This window comes from Aureobasidium melanogenum (assembly GCF_000721775.1).
Source record: "Aureobasidium melanogenum CBS 110374 unplaced genomic scaffold scaffold_13, whole genome shotgun sequence".
NCBI lineage: Eukaryota > Fungi > Ascomycota > Dothideomycetes > Dothideales > Saccotheciaceae > Aureobasidium > Aureobasidium melanogenum.
This window is the reverse complement of record NW_024470065.1, coordinates 353,098-365,982: the sequence shown is the minus strand read 5'-3', so window position 1 is coordinate 365,982 and position 12,885 is coordinate 353,098. Positions and strand designations below refer to the sequence as shown.

Here is a 12,885-nt window from a genome sequence, read left to right as displayed (position 1 = left end):
TCATTTTCCGCAGTCTGAATCCATTCAGCCTGCTCGACATATCCCTATTTCACATCTGCCACCATGGCATCCCTCAATCTGTCAACCAACGGTCCTTCGATCAAGAAGAGCTACCAATCCATCGTTGACGGTCCCGCGCCCTCGTCCAAGTCGCCAACCTATGCTCAATGGGCCGTCTACTCGGTCCAGGCTCCCCTCACAAGCGCCTTCCAGCAAGACTCGAGCAAGGAGAGTGTTCTGAAAGTTCAAACTACTGGAGGTGCGTAAATCTCGAAGCCTGGCACTGCGGAACAACAAGCTGACCCCAGGACGACAGAGGGCGAGCTTGAAGAGCTCCTTGACGAGTTCTCGGACGGTCGCATCCAATTCGCCTTCGCCAAGCTCAAGGACCCCAATTCTGGCCTGCCCAAGTCGGTTTTGATCTCGTGGTGTGGTGAGGGTGTTCCCGAGAGAACAAAGGGCTACTTCAACACACACCGTGCCGCTGTCTCCAAGCTGCTTCACGTACGTTCTACCACCCACTCTTTCTCCCAACAGTCATCTGACATTCCCAGGGCTACCATGTCGAGATCACAGCACGCTCCGAAAGCCACCTGAGCCCCGAGAGCATCATCGAGAAGGTCTCAAACGCATCTGGCGCCAAGTACGGTGGTGGCTCTTCGACCTCCGACTCGGCCCCCTCGGCCTCGCGCGCCCCTCCACCACCTGCTGCCACCAAGCCTGTCTTCATGCCTACACGCACCGGCGGTTCTCTTCTTGCTTCGCGACCCAAGCCTGCAGCTCCTACAAACACCGACAGTGATGGCTGGGGAGATGATGCGCCTCAACTGTCCCGCAACACTCTTGAGAAGGTGGAATCTGCATACAAGCCTACAAAGGTCAACATGGCCGAACTCACCAGCCAGAAGCAAGCCCCTTCGCGCTTCCAGCCTCCTACAAGGCAGGACAATGATGGCCCCAGCGACATCGTTAAGGGCGGTTACCAACCTATCGGCAAGGTCGACATCAATGCCATCCGTAGTCAAGCACGTGAACAGCAGGATGACAGACCCACAGTCGTCAAGGGAGCCTACGAGCCTGTTGGCAAGGTCGACATTGCTGCTATTCGCGCAAAGGCTCAAGCTGCCCCCCCACCCGCTGCTGCTCCTGTGAACCAATCTCGCACCGGTGATGATGAAGATCAGGAACCCAAATCTCTGGCTGAGAGATCCGCCGCCTTCAGCCAATCTAGCCAATCTGGACGCCTGAGCGAAATGCCCAAGCCCAAGGTCGCAAACCGTTTCGGATCCTCAACAAGCTCATTCGCTGGCACCAAGGCTCCCACTCCTGTTGGTTTCGGTGTACCACCACCAGCTACTTCTGCTCCAATCGGTGCTGCTAGTAAGAACTTTGCCAGCACTGACGGCAAGTCTCCTGCTCAATTGTGGGCCGAGAAGAAGGCCCGCGAGCGTGGACTCAGTGGTGCTGGTGAGACTGCTCCTCCTCCACCGGCTGCTGCTGCTTCGCCTATGCAAAGCCAGCCAAGTGGTGGTTGGCAGAGTGGTTACACTGGCAAGTCTTGGGCTCCTGTCTCAACTAACCGCACAGGTGCCAGCAACATCAGCGCTCAGAAGACCGGCCAGAGTGATGTAAGATCGCCCGAACGTGAGACAGAGCCTGAGATCCCATCCGGTGGAGTCAGCGCCCTCAAGGACCGTTTCAAGAACGCTGCTCCTATGGGCGCTTCCAACGTTGGTGACGACTCTCCCGCACCACCTATGCCTCCTCCGATGGACTTCTCCAGCAAGCCTAATGCTGGTCTTGCTAGTCGCTCTGTGCCACCACCTCCCCAAGAAGAAGAGGACGAGAGACCCGAGGAAGAGCACGTCAGCCTTCCCCCTCCTCCCGCTCAACCACGCAGTCCCACACCTTCGCCTCCCAGCTCCCCTATTCGTGTTGCCATGCCCGTCGCCCGTGGAGCGCCTGTCGAGCCTATGGAGCCTGTGGAAGACGAATTCGATGTTCCTCCTATGCCAACACAATCGATGTCTAACGCCGCCTCTGCCGCTGCAGCACACATGCGTGATGAGCCAGAAGACGAAGAGGACCATGCTCGTGCTGCTGCTGAAGAAGCCTCAACCACTACCTTCGGCGCAGGCGCCGCTACCGCCAACCCTGGAGCTGGCGTTGCTGGAAAGCGCGCTCTCGTCCAGTATGATTACGAAAAGGCCGAGGACAACGAGATTGAACTTCGCGAGGGCGAATACGTCGAGAACATCGAGATGGTCGACGAGGATTGGTGGATGGGCCAGAACTCGCAGGGCGAGACTGGTCTGTTCCCATCAAACTATGTCGAGCTTGTGGAAGATGACGGTGCTGCTGCTGGCGGTGCTGCTCCTCCACCTCCTGCCCCTGTTCACGACGAGCCCGCTGCCACACATGCCCCTGCAGCTCCCGCAGCTGCCGGTGGACAAACCGCCACAGCACAATACGACTACGAGGCTGCTGAAGACAACGAGCTCAGTTTCCCTGACGGCGCAAAGATCACCGATGTGGTAAGTTGAACTACATCATCTAGTCCAAGGACCTCGCTGACAATTGAACAGGAATTCCCCGACGAGGACTGGTGGTTCGGCCACTACAACGGCCAGTCAGGTCTCTTCCCTGCCAATTACGTCGAGCTGGACCAGTAGATTTGCGAGTTCGTTGTTCTGTCTCCGGCGCCTACTATTGCGAGGAGACGATCATCGGTTTGGTAGATGTAGCATATACTTTCTCTGATAACCAAAAAATGACACTATCGATTCTTTCTTCACTCTGGACCGATATTCGCTGCCATCGGCCTTAAGAGTCAGGGCAGTCGAGCTTGTCATCACTTATTCCCACAGAGTGACTTCTTTACCACCAGCGGTAGGATGGCGCAGTTGGTGAGCAGTGTTGCAGATCGCCTTAGGTCACCTCACTGTGACTGGCTGAACCATCAGGTTGTTGGTTCGATTCCGATGTGGGTCACTGCTGGTCTCTTTTTGCACTTTTGCAACAATTACTTTTTTTTCTCCTCTCTCTCTCTCCGCGATAGCCTTTGTGTGGTGCTTTAGATGACCTCAAGAATTGGTGATTGCGTTTGTTTTATTTGTGATTGCAAATGTTCTATGTAGAACGTGCTGTTGCAAGTATGTTTCGCATGCTGTCCAATATTGTCTATACCAATTGATTCTTCCAACTATCCATCAAGACCAAATCCACTCCAGCTATTCCAAATGAAATCTGTTGGAGACGTTCTGCTCACTTCGACTCTTCCTTGTCACCCTCCTTGACATCAGGACTTTCGCTAGGTTGGAAGATGTTGTTACCTGTGATCTCAAACATCAGCCCCATCATTCAACTTCGACTTGCTTCGCTCGCTCGAAACGATGACTACGAGAAATGAGGTCATGGAAACGGAGGAGGAGGAAGTGTCGATGAAGCGCTGGAAGGAAAGAGACGATCAAAGACAGGAGGGAAGTCGGATATCATGGAGGGTGCAGAGTGCACTCACAAGAAGCACAATGCGCCCACTTTCCATCTTTGGTGACGTCGGCGTTGGCGTCGCATTTTGGGCATTTGAGAACGTCTGGCATGGTTTCAAGCTTTTGTCGAATCGAGTCTTATTGATGAGAGAAGAGGACTATCTTGGGTTTGTCGTTGATTTAGTTGGATTCGGTCAGGTTTGGTGTGGATTGTGTAGGGAATGGTAGTTGGTGGTTTGATTAGGTAATGCAGGGAAATGCGGGTGCTTCGGGAGGTTCGGGGAGTGAAGTTGGGAGTGTTTGATTTGTTTGCTGAGTTGGGCGGGAGAGGTTGACTACACTTCACGCCTCGAGGATTGCATTATTAGCGAGGTGAATGATGGTACTTGACAAGGAGGTTTTGCAGTGATAATAAGCATGATGGTCTGTTTATGAAGATTTCGCATTGTTGGTCGGAGTCTGACAAGGACATATTTCCTGCATGATGAGAAGAAGGAGTTGGCACCAGTAGGGCAAGACTATGCGAGATGCGATTTGTGATAAGTATACTGATTTCAACACTAAAAGCCGTTTCTTCCATTCTTCGATCTATGGCGGAAAGCAGCTACCAAAAAGGCCAAGTCATTCTCGCTGTCAATTCTCTGTTCATCGAATCTCGTTCCGCTCTTTCGCATCTGTGACTACAAGATGGCAGAAGCAGTCTGCACAAACCTTCGCATCCTACTCATCCTCGGTTTCGCTTTCAACTGTTCAGTCCCCTGCAAACTCTCCCTTCTCTTTCCAATCTCACCCTTACTCTCAGCATCAAACCAACCACTCTCCTCCACAGAGCTGACTCCACTAACTACACTGCCCCTGCTATCAGTGCGCTTGATAGGATCGCTGTTTGAACTCTTGTACGAAGTCTCTCCGCTGCTGTTTCTGCTATGCCCCTTTTCGCTGCCGGGAACAGAAGGTGTTTTCGGGAGTTCAGGGAGAGGAGTCAGAGGGAGGGACATGCGAGGACGAGGCTTGATGGCTAGAGAGTCAGGGCGCAAAGTGCCTGGATCCAGCATTGCGGCTGCCACTTGTTTGGCCAGTGGTGCTGGAGAAGGGAAACGTACACTGCGATCAATAGGACTTTCAGGCTCTTCGTTGAGAGGAGTCATGGCCCATGTATTCGCGAGATCTGTGTCATCGATGACAAACTCGTCAAAAGCGAAAGAGACAGCATCATGGTTCCAGGTGTCGTACCACTCGCAGATGTCATCGATGGCTGTATCTTCAGACTTGCGACGTGGGATTGCATCATTGCTGAGGACGTCTTGGAAAGGGTCGAGGGTGGCGATACTGCCTTTGCGTGGTACCACTAATGGAGTAGGCAGTTTGATGGGTCCTTGGATATAGATTGAGCGGCGCCAGGCTGTTGACTCAGGGGTCTTGACCATGAGGACTGTGCCGGAGCTGAGATGGATCTCACTGCCTGCGGCATCAGGAAGTGCTGGTGCTTCAGGAATGGTGCGCATCGAGGTATGTGATGTAGGCGATGAAGTGTTCTCGATTGTGGCAGCCACAGCACCATCTTCTGGGATCACTTCAAGGATGCCAGGTGATGGTTGGCCAGATTTTGGACTGTTTTCAGAGCTTCCTGTCAGGATCGCAAGGGCTTTGGTAGGCGTCATTGGTGATTTTGGACTAGTCGGAGAAAGAGGAGGTGCAATCACTGTTCGGGAAGTGACCACGGTGGGCGAGATCTGCGAAGTCGAAACGGAAGCTGCGTTCAAGATTCTACGCCGCGTGCCCAGTGAGCGACGATGATTGTTTCTTGTTGACCTCCTTCTCAGACTTGCATGCCCTTGTTGATAGAAGTTTGTCGGCGTGTTGAGAATAGAAGAAGGGCGGTCGGCAGGCAAGTCTTTGACAAGGATGTTCAAAGCAAGCTGATTGCGTTTGCTCGGACTGCGTGTTGTTGTCGATGGTGAAGTTTCAGTTTTCTCGTAGATAAACTCTTGAACAGGAAAGAAGCCAGATTCGAGAAGCATGCTCATTGTTTCACCTCTCGCTTTCTTGCGCCATGGCATAACACTCGTTGCGGCTTTTTTCAGTACCGGTTTGACAGGTGTTTGTTCCTCGATTGGTGATGCTAGCACGCTTTCTAAGTTTGATTTGTGCTTTGCCAGCATGAAACTTATTCTTCTATCGGCTGTAAGATCCTTGTCAATTCCAGAGAAATGTGAGCCACGCCTCTTGGGCGAAAGCATGGGATTGACTCCAGCGCCCCGAGAACTACTGCCTCCAGCACGGCTCATCCGACTAAATCGAGTACTGAGTGCACGTAAAGGCAACGACCGCGACGATTTGATAGATGCAAAACTAGGTTGTCGGCGTAGACTGGTAGGCGGCGCAGTTGAAGATCTCAATGGAGGAAAGATAAAGCGATTTGCTTCAGGTTTGCTCAAATTGTCGATGGCGTTCTGAATAGATGCACCCACATCCACACGGCTGATGGCATCGGCAATGGAGGCAGAAGCTGGCGATAGTGGAGGCGATGAGAAGGACGGCACTGGGGCTACGACTTCTGGCGTTACAGGTTCTGACTTTATGGCCACCCCGTCCTCAGGGATGATCGTCGAGAATCTGAACCCAGTACTTCTTGCCGTTTTGGGTGTTGGCAGAAATAGTTCGCTGGAAGGTCTCATCTTGGTCTTCAACGAAGGTGGAGGTGCTCGACGGTTGCCATTAGGTGGACCAGGTGAGGGGGCGGTGCTTCTGGCTTCAGATGTTGTGTCTGCTGCGAGATTCATTCGAAGAGGCAGAGGTGATACGGTACGACTGCGCTCGAAAGGAGATCCTGTTCTATTCATCTGCCTGTTCGATGCTCGGCGTTCGAGGGCCGCAATGCCCTTTGCAATTGGCGATGACGGACTGGGAGGTGCATCAGAAGGAAATCGTGCCTGCAGCTCTTCCAGGGTGCTGCTGTGCAAGGCGGGCTTTTGCGGTGTAAGCGTCATTGTAGTCGCTCGAAAAGATATGCAACCAAAGACAGTTTGACCCTCGATATGGCAGAGTTCAAGGGATGCCATTGAGGAAAGTATGAATGAGTGACCACCAGGGCCCTCACCACCGGAATCGGATGGCTGATAACAAAGAAATTGACATGAGATGAAAAATGCCGAAGAAGCGAACAAAGAAAAATACATTCCAACTCTAGAATTTTGAAAGCCCACCTGCTCTCTTTGGACAATGCAAAGGTTCAAAAACATCTTGCTTTTTCATAAGTTAATATGAAATGTGTTGAGAGAAGAGAAGACGACAAGATACCAGCTCCTGTCGCCCGACTTTCAACACTTCCCTAAAACGCATCCCTGGTGCTTCTGTGACTATCAAATTGCAGAAATCATACTAGAAGGAAGAGCTGCCTATTGAGAGTCGCTCTTTTGACCAAGAAGATTGAGCTCTCAAAGGACGGCCGCACTTTTCAAGCACATTCCTGCATCGAGATGCCGCACTCAGGAGAAGGTCTGCCTCGGTGGAGAAGTGAAGAAAGTCGGTCGGACTTGATACAGGTCAGGTGGACTACGGCGAGCACCAAAGTCCTTGCTCAGGGGACCTCGGGTCGGCGTGCCAAAGTCGTAGATGAGTGGTTTCGGGCGAAGACTCTCAGGAAGCGACTTTGTGCTGACTGACTGCGGAGTAGACAGCGGGTCAGCGAAGGTGATACCACTGTACCCGGACAGAGTTGTCGATGCGCGAGGGGCAGGGACAATCTGAGCAGCAGGGGTAGCCGGAGGCGTCGTGGGAGGTGGAATGACGGGGTCACCGGCGACTACGCTGGGAGGGCATTCTGCGAAAGACGACAGGATGCAGATGACCATAAAGATGCAGAGGGCCATGCACGCGAGAATGCAGATAGTCGAGGGCTCCTGGAGCATCTTATAGTTCAAGAAAGCGAGCACAACACCGGCGAGCCAGGGAGTCAGTCGAGGGACAGAGACCTCCCTCATGATATCATGCTTTGTGACGTTCAAGAAAGCAGTCATATCATGGTAGAGAGTCTGAGACCCGGAATTAGCGCCTGCGAGGGAGGCGACCAATTGATTGAGGAGCCAGATGGTGGAGGTCATGATGAAGGAGAGTATGATCCCAACAACGCCTATCATCCCCAGTATCCAGTAGCCAAGGAGATACAGGGTACTGACTGGGTTCAGAGCGGTGAAGCTGAAAATGGCGATAGGATCCAGGCTGTTCTGGTGGTTGATCTGAATAACGCCAACGAGGAGAACTCCAAGGGCCAGGAGCTGACTTGCTGAGGTACCGATGAAGGTCAGGAACGAAGTGAAACAGACGAAGAGCAAGAGAATCTGAGCATCTTTGTCGATGTTGGGCTTGTCGACCTGCGACGTGGAGGCTGTTGGCATCATGCTGTTGAGCTGTTTGTACTCAACCGGGTCCAGGAGGTTCCACTCCTCGGGCATTCTCGATGCCCACGATCTCCATCTCTGCAAGTCAACGAGGTACTGACTGTCTCGAGCAATTCTTTCGTCGTCGTTTAGTGGCCTTTCAGTGGAGATAAGCTTGGCGAAAGATCTTTCGCGAACCGTGTCTTCTGTTGGTCGCTCGGGTCTGGCAGGAAGGTTCTCAGGCTTGATTGGGAACTTGCCATTCTCATCTCTCTCTGGTGCGGAAGGGTAAGGACCAGCAAGAGCCTGCTTGCTGAAAGGATATTGATGCGAGAGCATTGTGGTGGGAGTGTCTTCCAAGGTGAGACTCTCAGGTCGGGTTGTGGTAGTGAATGATGGGCAGGTGTATGCAGGCACTTCGATGTGCTCGAGTTCAGCGTCGAGAAAATTTCCGGTCCACTTGACTCTCTGATAGATGTAAACACTTTCGCCTGCTGAGTTGCGCGCGGGGATAGGATATGCGGTAGGGCTGGCCTGCAGACCCTGAGCACGGAGTTCTTTGTATGAGGGCATGTTGGTGATGGGGGTCTTTGTGGTGGAAAATTGTGCGTTGCAGACAAAGGGCAGAAGATGAGGTGGCTTCGTTGATGAAAGGCGCGAATCAATCAAGAAAAGGATTTTGAGGATGGGAGATGAAACAAATTTGTCAATGGCTGTCTCGTTGGTGAATGGTCTGAATAGGCTCAGTTGTCTGGATCAATGTCGCATAGGAGTGAGACGAAAAGTTGGCGCAAGCAAAGTGACAAAACAATCAGAGGTATCCAATCACCTTGGTGACGCAGCGGAAAATCAACAATGGCTGAAACAATTCTCGACATGCTGCACAATACTGTATGGTAAAATCGATGGATTACAAGCTATTTTAGCATTACTCTGTGATAGGATGAAGGTCATATCGTCGTGGTCGAAGGTTGGCCTAATTGTATGCAGGCTGGACAAGAGTGTTGCCTGTCGAAAAGTCAGTAAATGCTTAGGGACATAAGGAGTTGTACACTGTCAACATACCACCGTCAGGGTACATGATCTGCTCATTGTAGAAGACACCTCCACGGCCAGCGAGGAAGAGAATGGTGGCAGCCATATCGCTGTCGAAGCCGAATCTGCCTGCAGGGTTGCTGGGCTTCATGTCAAGGTTGCTCTTGTTGTCGTCACCAGAGCTGCCAGCAGTCATCTCACTGGGGAAGACACCAGGAGCGATGACATTGCAGCGGACCTTTGTGTCCTTGAAAGTGGTTGCAAGCATGCGGCTGACGTGAGTAGCAGCGGCCTTGGAGGCAGCGTATGCGAATTGACCATTGCTGGAACCCTTCATGGCACCACTGATGGAGCTCACGTTGACAACGCTGGAGGTGTAGCCAGGGGTGACCTCACGACCCTTGGCCAGAAGAGGCAGGAATGCCATGGACATATAGTAGACAGCAGCAACGTTGGTCTTGAAGGTGTCGGCGAATTGCTCAGGCTTAGTCTTGAGGAAGTGCTCGGAGATGGCCTTAGCATCGGTCATGTCAGGCTGGCCGTTGGAAGAGAACTTTGTGTCGTCGTCTCTGGCTATGCCAGCGTTGTTGACCAGCAAGTGGATGCCGTTGGGCTCCTTCGACTCCATCGCTTTGGCAAGACGAATGACGTCCTCCTTGTTGCTAACATCACCAGGAAGAGCGTGGATGCTTCCAGGACCAGTGCTGTAGAGCTCAATGGCCTTGTCGAGCTTCTCCTTTCTTCTGCCGGTAATGTAGACCTTGGCTCCATTTGTGACAAGGGCCTGGGTGATCATGAGGCCAATGCCGGTAGCGCCACCAGTGACGACGGCGGTGACGTGCGAGACATCGAAGAGGTCGGTGTTCTTGATCTGGTGATTCTCTGCTTTTCCTGCCCAGAATGTCAGAAAAGCCCTACTATAGTTGAGTCCATGGTAGAAGGATACCGCTCATGGTTGCTTTGGTAATGGTTGTGAGAGTTGGGTTGGGTCTGAATGCACTTCTGACAGTTGATTGAGCAGTTCTAGAGAAAAGACGAAGCATGTTGATCAAAAGGTGTTGGAAGCCTTTTGAAGGGAAAGATATAATCGAGATTCCTCAAGAGGTCCACCATGTCTGATCTACGCCATGTTGACGACATCATACTGGGCCTCAAGAGCACCGCGGATGCTTCGGCCTATTTTTGATGCGAATGCACATCAGCCAAGCATATAACTGTGATGCTTGGATATGCTACACTGCATATCACATTTAGGCAAACCGATTGCCACCTTGTCAATGGTGTTCGCGTGGTCCAAGGTGAAGAAAGATTGTTGACGGATGCGGTCATGTCCCTGCCAAGCGAAGCCTAAACATCTTGTACCTTCCTCAGTCCATCGTTCAAAACAGCAATGATTTGTGCTCGTCTTCACAAGTACAGCATTTCTTCGTTCTTGCATCACATAGTTACACGTTCTTTTCTACAATTGAAATATTCATGTTCGAGTGAAAATGGTGCTGGTGAAAGAAGAAGTTACACGTGACGTAATGTTCGACCAATCAGCGATCGAGACTCGCCGCAGGTCGTTCAAGCTGTCGCGGGCAGTCAAGACAGCGACCATCACATCAACTCGACAAGATGCTGTTCTTCAGGTAAGCCGAGCTGGAAGACGTGTCGCTGGCTGTCTACGGGAGTCTTGCCGCAAGGGCGCATGTCTTCCGAACTCCAGTGCGACTGGCATATTGTTGCGAATCTGGACTGACTTGGACGCTTAGTTTCTTCAAGACGCTCGTTAACACCGGTCAGTCCCAAGAAAGAGAAGGAAACGAACGAACATCCGAGTCTGACAGTATTCAAGAGGTTACGGTGGAACTCAAGAATGACATCTCAATCCGTGGAACCCTGAAGAGCGTCGACCAGTACCTCAACATCAAGCTCGACGACATTACCGTTCTGGACGACCTCAAGTACCCTCACATGGTATGACAAGAGATTGGATATTCATAAGGTGGAAGGCAGCAGCGCTGACACGTTGCGCCATCGCAATAGAGCTCGGTCAAGAATGTCTTCATCAGAGGAAGCGTTGTGAGATACGTCCACCTCCCTGCTGCGTCTGTCGACACTCCTCTGTTGGAGGATGCCACCAGAAGAGGTACGAGAACACATGATGCTCGACATGTTGCAGCCTTCTGACAACCTTACAGAAGCCGCCCAGGCATCCGCAAAGGCCAGACAAGGATAGGCCTTCTTCAGTACTCAACCAAGGCCAACGAGATACCCAATAATGTCACCAACAAGGCATATCATGCTTTGAACACAAATTTCTGCTTTCCAGGCCAATGCCATGCACTTTACTACAGTGATTGGTCTGGAGAGCCTTAGATGATCATGCCCCTTTCAATCAAGTTCTGGTTTCCTTTCCCATGCTTTTCTTTCTTCCACCCGTGTCTATGTTGGTTGGCGTGCCGAACTTCTCCATTGGCCACCTCTCTGGTTTCTCGATTGGCGCACGATCGGCTTGGTTGCCAACGTGAACGGTATGCCCAAGCTCATCGCCATGCCGAGAGATTGCTCCAAGACGTCCCACGAACTCACAACAATAACACCAGCTGCCTGCACAACTCTTGCATCTTCCTTCGAAGCGCAATCACAACACTAACATCCACCTCTTTCCATACAACACACTCAGTCTATACCACTTCCAACTCTCAAACATGTCCCACGAGCAATCCCACGACAACCCCCTGTCCACTACCACCGTCGCTTCAGATCTCGCCGAGATCTCTAGCCTGCGCGAGCAGATCTTCGGTAAGATCTTTCATGCCGTCGCACTCGAACCGATCACTAATATTGTTCCTTACTTGCAGCCAACGCCAGAGCCCTCTTCTCCGACAGGGCCAACATGGAGATCATTGTCACCACCGCTGAGTGGCCCGAGAGCGGCTACTACGGAGCTCGTCTAGTTGACATGAGCACCCACGTTCTGCTTCTCGGCAGACTCTACGCCCCTTCCGTCCCTGAAGCCCTCGGCCAGCTTCTTCAGGCCACCTGCGATGGCATTCGCGACGCCTTCGTCCTCTCGCATTACCGCTCCATGTGAGCCACGAGGGTCGATTCGAAGACGAGGATCCGGTCAGTGTCGCGTCGGAAACCGGGCACACGACGGTCATTCGGCCTCCTGCTCCGTGGTTGAGATGTTCTTCAAACAATAAATAACTGACCACAATCAAAACCATAACCCAATTCTCTTCTTTCCCGTGTGCTCAAGTGTGTAACGTGTATCTATAAAAATGCACAATAATATTTGGAAACATGGTGATTCCATTGGAATGTAATAACTTACCAGCTCTCTGGGGACATGCTCCTGCTTCCGAAAACATTTGTGCCTTTTTATAGTATCTGTTTTGCTCTCTGCTACACTCGGAGTACGACATGAATCACAGACTTTATGATTCCTGTCTTCGAGAACTAATTTTTGTGTGGTTTCTGTGTATTTTATCAGTCAATATCAGTATTCCCACGAGATTTGCAAGCGACGCTACATGGTGAGCGGTGAGGAACACTTGCAACGTCGCTCAGTCCCCTGTTCTTGGCTCTCATACATTTCGCGACTATACAACCATTTCACTCTCAATACTGATTTCTTGAGAAACTCTTGAAGCTTTTCGATTCCTGAGTTGTTCGAAGGAGATTCTCGCTATACAGGCCACGGTAAGTAACCTTGTTCATGATGTCGCGTTCTTACATTACTCCTGCCCGCGCCAACCACCATATCCCTCTCTGTCGCGGTTCATGAAAGCATTGCATGTTGCTGCCATTCGCTGGGGATCATCATCTTTGTCACTCTCAATGGACCTTCTTCCATCTCGCAAAACACTTTGCATTTTTATGGTACATCAAAAATCGCTCCCTCCTTGCGGGGATATTGGCGATTTTGTTCATGCCAATCAGGGCTTTCTGTCAATCTCAGTGGATGCTCCTGCATTTTACGAAACATTCTGCAT

At 51.6% G+C, this 12,885-nt stretch overlaps 6 protein-coding genes across 6 annotated transcripts; 3 read left to right on the top strand and 3 right to left on the bottom strand.

Annotated features, from left to right (window-relative positions):
- Positions 1-63: 63 nt before the first annotated feature.
- On the top strand, positions 64-2,672 carry M437DRAFT_76077 (uncharacterized protein; the record flags this gene model as incomplete). The annotated part of the gene is made up of 4 exons (XM_041026550.1): positions 64-259; positions 317-504; positions 555-2,534; positions 2,586-2,672. The coding sequence occupies 4 exons, from the start codon at positions 64-66 to the stop codon at positions 2,670-2,672; spliced, it is 2,451 nt and encodes an 816-aa protein (XP_040878935.1).
- A 592-nt stretch (positions 2,673-3,264) lies between these two features.
- Positions 3,265-3,599, bottom strand: M437DRAFT_50543 (uncharacterized protein; the record flags this gene model as incomplete). Its single annotated transcript, XM_041022025.1, has 2 exons — positions 3,265-3,332; positions 3,518-3,599. 2 exons carry the CDS (start codon positions 3,597-3,599, stop codon positions 3,265-3,267), a joined length of 150 nt encoding a protein of 49 aa, XP_040878934.1.
- Positions 3,600-4,168: 569 nt separating this feature from the next.
- Positions 4,169-8,440, bottom strand: M437DRAFT_50742 (uncharacterized protein; the record flags this gene model as incomplete). Its single annotated transcript, XM_041022070.1, has 5 exons — positions 4,169-6,486; positions 6,592-6,730; positions 6,871-6,924; positions 7,025-8,090; positions 8,124-8,440. The coding sequence occupies 5 exons, from the start codon at positions 8,438-8,440 to the stop codon at positions 4,169-4,171; spliced, it is 3,894 nt and encodes a 1,297-aa protein (XP_040878933.1).
- A 403-nt stretch (positions 8,441-8,843) lies between these two features.
- M437DRAFT_50542 (short chain dehydrogenase/reductase) lies at positions 8,844-9,945 on the bottom strand (the record flags this gene model as incomplete). Its single annotated transcript, XM_041022024.1, has 3 exons — positions 8,844-8,875; positions 8,933-9,793; positions 9,849-9,945. 3 exons carry the CDS (start codon positions 9,943-9,945, stop codon positions 8,844-8,846), a joined length of 990 nt encoding a protein of 329 aa, XP_040878932.1.
- A 574-nt stretch (positions 9,946-10,519) lies between these two features.
- On the top strand, positions 10,520-11,123 carry M437DRAFT_76074 (U6 snRNA-associated Sm-like protein LSm2; the record flags this gene model as incomplete). Its single annotated transcript, XM_041026549.1, has 5 exons — positions 10,520-10,533; positions 10,657-10,682; positions 10,740-10,861; positions 10,931-11,033; positions 11,086-11,123. The coding sequence occupies 5 exons, from the start codon at positions 10,520-10,522 to the stop codon at positions 11,121-11,123; spliced, it is 303 nt and encodes a 100-aa protein (XP_040878931.1).
- A 472-nt stretch (positions 11,124-11,595) lies between these two features.
- M437DRAFT_66857 (uncharacterized protein) lies at positions 11,596-11,981 on the top strand (the record flags this gene model as incomplete). The annotated part of the gene is made up of 2 exons (XM_041024835.1): positions 11,596-11,689; positions 11,749-11,981. 2 exons carry the CDS (start codon positions 11,596-11,598, stop codon positions 11,979-11,981), a joined length of 327 nt encoding a protein of 108 aa, XP_040878930.1.
- Positions 11,982-12,885: the final 904 nt, after the last annotated feature.